The 5,923-nt window shown below is 36.2% G+C and overlaps 1 protein-coding gene across 1 annotated transcript in view; it reads left to right on the top strand.

Annotated features, from left to right (window-relative positions):
- The first annotated feature begins 342 nt into the window (after positions 1-342).
- ptprb (protein tyrosine phosphatase receptor type b) overlaps positions 343-5,923 on the top strand; it is a 36,475-nt gene continuing 30,894 nt past the window's right edge. Inside the window, 1 exon segment of the mRNA XM_053313828.1 lies at positions 343-578. Coding sequence (XP_053169803.1) covers positions 510-578 — 69 coding nt within the window. The 5' untranslated portion in view covers positions 343-509.

The raw sequence follows: 5,923 nt of genomic DNA, 5'->3' as shown, positions 1-5,923 counted from the left end.
AGAGAGAGGCAAAGAGACACACACACAGAGAGAGAGAGAGGCAAAGAGACACAGGGGCAAAGAGAGAGAGAGAGAGAGGGGGGGGCAAAGAGACACAGAGAGAGAGAGAGGGGGGGGGGCAAAGAGACACAGAGAGAGAGAGAGAGAGAGACAGGCAGGAAGACAGACAGACGGACGGACGGACAGACAGAGAGAGAGAGGGGAGAGTCCCGAGAAAAGAGAGGAAAGCCTGAGTTACAGTCTGAGATGTTTGAGAAGAGGATGGAGAGAAGACACGACAGACGAGAAAAGAGAACAAATATTAAGAAGAACTGAAAAAAAAAACTGTGGAAGGAAAAAAAAGGGAACTACTATCTAACTACTAGTTCCAGCTGTTTGTCACTTTCTCTCTAAACGCCTCAGAGACAAACCCAGAAAGGATTTATAGTGAATCCAAACTCACATCTTCTACCTCCGCCTCAGGATTATGGTGCAGTTTGTTCCGTGTGAGGATCTAAAGCTGATAAAACATGCTGACATGTAAAGTTAACAGTTCTCTCCGGTGCCTCTGGTTCACCTCTCTGCTGCTGCTGCTCCAGGTCAGTCTCAACATGCTTATAGAAATATACAAATATAGAAATATCAAGCTTGTAATGTTTGGTTTATGGGTTGTTTTTTTTATTTTTTACGATAATTGGTGAGAAAACGTGATTTTAGAGTCTATAAGATTCCGTTTTAGACACTTTTAGTTTGAGTTATGTAAGCTTTTATTTCATATTATGCATTAAATTGAACATTTAGATTATTATATGTGTGATTTGCATGTGTCTTTTAATTTATTGGACATCGATATTAAGATAAAAAACCTCCATGTTAGTATCGTCATTGATTTTCTTTATTGGAGTCTTCGCAAAAATGACCTACCAAAATAAAAGCCCTGCTATAAAAACGTATTATACTATAATGCACAACTGTGTTTCTCAGCTTTTTAAATGCCATATAATTTGTCTTTATATGATGTGAAACATGATGGAAGTAGATTATTTTATACCTGGGAAACCTGAGGTGTATAAGAAATAAATAAGATAGGCTATATTTATTTTATTTTATTTTATTTTCTCTGTGATGATTTATGTTTTATTAAGATGCAGATTTCTTCTCATTAAGACGCTTTGTACATGATGACAAACTTTATTCTTGATTAAAAGGAAAGATTAAGATGTTTGTGAGGTGAACAGTTAAATATGAAGAGTTATTAGGGCCCAAGCACTATACAGTGCGAAGGCCCTATTGTATCTGTAGAGATTATTATCGTTCTGCCTAAACGAACGCGTTTTTGACAGCCTAAACGTGCCCCAAAAGTCACCAAAATTTGCACGCACATCAGACCCGGCGAAAAATTTGATATTTTAAGGTCCGCGAAAATGGCCGTCGCAAAATGGCTCAATAGCGCCCCCTATTGAATATAAAAATGTGAGAGATTGACGTACATGAACGAAACTTGGTATATATATGTATCATGTCCAGACGCACCAAAAAGTCTGTGGGGCCCATGACGTCACTCCAACAGGAAGTCGGCCATTTTGAAAAATATGTGCGATTTTGGCGTTTTCCACACCTCGTACTTTAACGAACTTGTCCTAGGGATTTAATCCGACCGACTTCAAATTCACTCAGAAACATCTTGAGACATTGGAGATGAAAAGTTATCAAAAACTTTCTGATTAGGGATCCGGTTCGGCCGTGGCGGCGCCGACAATTTCCTTCGCCATTCGATCCTTCGCCATTAAACAGGAAGTCCTTATAACTCCTACAGACATCGTCCGATCTACACCAAATTAATCACGCATGTAGAGGGTCCCGCCCTGAACACGTATATGCATCAATACTGTGTCAGCTCCATAGCGCCACCTACTGGATACAAAAGTGCCCTGTTGAAAATTGAAAAAAAATTGAGCCCCTCAAGTCAGATTGACATAGACAAACGAAATTTGGTACACATATGTATCTTGTAAAGACACACAAAAAAGTCTCTTGGACCCATGACGTCACTCCAACAGGAAGTCGGCCATTTTGAAAAATATGTGCGATTTTGGCGTTTTCCACGCTTCGTACTTTAACGAACTTGTCCTAGGGATTTAATCCGACCGACTTCAAATTCACTCAGAAACATCTTGACACATTGGAGATGAAAAGTTATCAAAAACTTTCTGATTAGGGATCCGGTTCGGCCGTGGCGGCGCCGACAATTTCCTTCGCCATTCGATCCTTCGCCATTAAACAGGAAGTCCTTATAACTCCTACAGACATCGTCCGATCTACACCAAATTAATCACGCATGTAGAGGGTCCCGCCCTGAACACGTATATGCATCAATACTGTGTCAGCTCCATAGCGCCACCTACTGGATACAATAGCGCCCCCTTGAAAATTGAAAAAAAATTGAGCCCCTCAAGTCAGATTGACATAGACAAACAAAATTCGGTACACATATGTATCTTGTAAAGACGCACCAAAAACTCTCTTGGACCCATGATGTCACTCCAACAGGAAGTCGGCCATTTTGAAAAATATGTGCGATTTTGGTGTTTTCCACGCCTCGTACTTTAAAGAACTCCTCCTAGGGATTTAATCCGACCGACTTCAAATTCACTCAGAAACATCTTGACACATTGGAGATGAAAAGTTATCAAAAACTTTCTGATTAGGGATTTGGTTTCTTCGTGGCGATGTGAGGAATTTTGACGTTTCGCCATTAAACAGGAACAGCTGGCCAAATGGGGGTACTGCACCCCGTAGAAGATTAAGAAAATTGAGCCCCTCCCTCCAGATTGACATAGATGAACAAAACTTGGTATATATATGTATCACATAAAGAGGCACAAAAAAGTCTCTTGGACCCCTACCCTCACTCCAACAGGAAGTCGGCCATTTTGAACTGAATTTGCAATTTTGGCACGGTTTGATAGAATTTTCACACCACATACTTTAATGAATTCCTCCTAATCCAACCAACTTTATATTGACTCTGTATGCGTCACAGCAAGTCTCGCTCAGTAGTGGCGGGGCAGGGGGAGCTTGGGCCCGATCATCGCTGCTTGCAGCTTTAATTATGTGTGTATTTGTGTGTATTTGTGTGTATTTGTCTATTTATCGAGTCGCGTGCGATGTTCAGTAAATAGACGGATCCTAACCGCTCCTCCCTTTATATTTATATTTCTACTTTTGCTCAATTAATAAAAATACCCAAAAAAAGGCACTTTGCATTTTACTCTAGTCAGAGCAACACTCTTGTGTAATATTCTCAAGCACTTTATTCAGCTGTATTTAATATCGTATTGTATTTTATTTTCTGGTCATTTGTCGCTTGCTCTGATGATGTTGTGTAGTAACAAATGTTGTTGATTACTGTTTGTTTATCTGAGGTTGGGCTCGTAGTAACTGAATTGCCCCTCGGGGATAAATAAAGCTGAATGCGCTGCCAGTCTCCGTGCTAAGCTAAGCTAAGATAAGCTAGGCTAGGCTAAGCTAACGATCGGTCTTAACCCTAACCCTAACCCTGTGAGTAGAAAACTAAATAAACACATATCAAACACAGCTGGGAAGAGAAAGAAAATAAAAGCCAGGATTAAATAATTGTTACGATACATTAGTCAAATCATTTCTGAACATTGAATAGACATCTTTGATTTTTTTTTAGGGACTTAATGTAGAGATGGAATTAATTTAGTTTTTAGATATTTAGCTAACTCATAAGAAGATGAGTAAAGAAAGAAAGAAAGAAAGAAAGAAAGAATATACACATAGCAGGTAAGAGAGAAAATAAATAAAATGAAATCAACCAGGATTAAACAACATTAGTTAAATCATTTCTGAACATTGAATAGAAGTCTTTGATACATTTTAGGGACTTAATGTAGAGATGGGATTAATTTAAACAGGATGTGAAGATGGGAGGAGTTTTTAGATATTTGGCTTTATGAATAAAGAAGTTGGCTAGTGTTAGTAAAATCTAATAGTTTATCTTTTAATATAACACCATAGGTAATACTACTGTAGTCTAAGTCTGGTATTTTTGGGTTGTAGAGCTTGTAATAAAGACGTGCTCTGTTATTTTAATATCATCTTTACAGAAAACAGTTTCTTAGTCTTAAAGTTCGTCTGCTTCTCTCTTCATGAACTCTGATAGTTATTCAGTCCATTCATCATTTCCTTCTCTTCCTGTCCGTCTCTATCTATCGCTCTCCTCCCTTCAGCGAACTCCCTGAACTGCTTTTTTATTATCAGTGACTAATGATTCATTCATGTGTTTGTTCTGATGTCCGGTATTAAAGACGATAAAGCTCAGAACAAATAATCACACATGAAGTCAAAGGTGTCGAATGTTTGAACCCAAAAAACACAAAGTTCAGTTCAGTTCCTTAAATAACTAACAGCACAGTTCATTTAATGCTTCCTCTGCACCAGTAGAGAGAGAGTTTATGGTTTTTGGGTTTATAGATTTTAATATTTGTTTGTTCTTGGTTTTAATTTCCCCGTTTCTCTCCACTATTATAGAGTTTATATCACTTTTTATTAGTTTAAAGTTAACAGGCTTCTCTCATGAGGGCCGTAAAAATGAACAATAGCAGCTAAAGAAGACAGAAGAGTATCATGAATTTTTTTTTTTACACTTATTTTTTATTGATTTTAAGATTAATACACAGAAACAAGGTAACTATAGACTTTTCCTTCATAAGCATCTAAACACCAAAGAAAAAATAAAAATAAAAACCAAATTACCAATAACCAAGAATAAATTAGAAGAAAAAGAAAATATTAATAAAATAAATAAAAATAAAAATAATAATATTAATAAAAATAATAATATTAATAAAAAAATAAATAAAAAAATAATAATAATAAAATAAATAAAAATAAAAAATAATAATACAAAATAAAATAAAATTAATAATAATAATAATAATAAATAAATAAAAATAATAATGAAATAATAAAAATAAAAAAATAATAAAAAAAAAATAATAATATTTTTAAAAAAGTAAATAAATAAATACATTTTTAAAAAAAGGAAGAAAAAAAGAAAAAGTGGATAAATAACAAAAGCAAACTAACAACAAAAATACCTACACAACGTCAAACAGACAGGAAGCAAATATAAAATATCACATCAGGAGTCAATAAAAAGTATTGTGACTAAATCATAAGAGCATCATGAATAATGAGCTGAATCCAACTTTTTTAATTATATATTTAATTACCAACACATTTCTCTATTAGTTAAAAGAGTCTTCCAACAATTTAGCATTACACTTCTATAACATTGTTAGATATTTAGTTATTAAATGTTCCTTATAGGTCAAAAGAAAGTCTCTTATATGTTTAAATGATTGCTCTCCTATAATAATTTATGATTTAAATTTATTTATTTTTCTCCCAATTGGGATTAAAACCTGAGTGTGCTTGATCTCAGGCTTTGCATTAATGTAATGCATCTTAATATAAACTATTTTTTCCACTCTGGTGGCTTTATGGTGCTAAAAGAATCAACGTGTTATAATCTATGTGTGTTTTTAGCTAGCTGCAGGCGTTCAGTTAGCATGTTAGAAAGAAAGGGAGGAGGAGAGTAAATGAGTCTTCATCTTCTTTTTGTTACTATACTTCCACCACAGAGAAACAGGAAACACTAAGAGTTTGAATCTGATGCTAAAAAAACTGTAAATGTGTCAGATATCACTTAATGGAGGGGGGGGGGGGGGGGGGGGGTTAGGGTTATGGTTAGGGGAGGGGCGGGGGGGGGGGGGTGCGCTTAAGAAATGCCATCACCTCACGGACCCAGTGTGAATGGGATGGAGGTCGGCGGGCTAGTCATGTTGAGAATGCTATGAAGTCTGAATGATGATTTGATTTGCCTGCCGTTGCTAGGGGTAACCCCGATACTGAG

The sequence above is a fragment of the Scomber japonicus genome, chromosome 23 (genome assembly GCF_027409825.1).
Source record: "Scomber japonicus isolate fScoJap1 chromosome 23, fScoJap1.pri, whole genome shotgun sequence".
NCBI lineage: Eukaryota > Metazoa > Chordata > Actinopteri > Scombriformes > Scombridae > Scomber > Scomber japonicus.
Note: the sequence above shows the minus strand (reverse complement) of the source record. Positions and strands in the feature narration are given on the sequence as shown.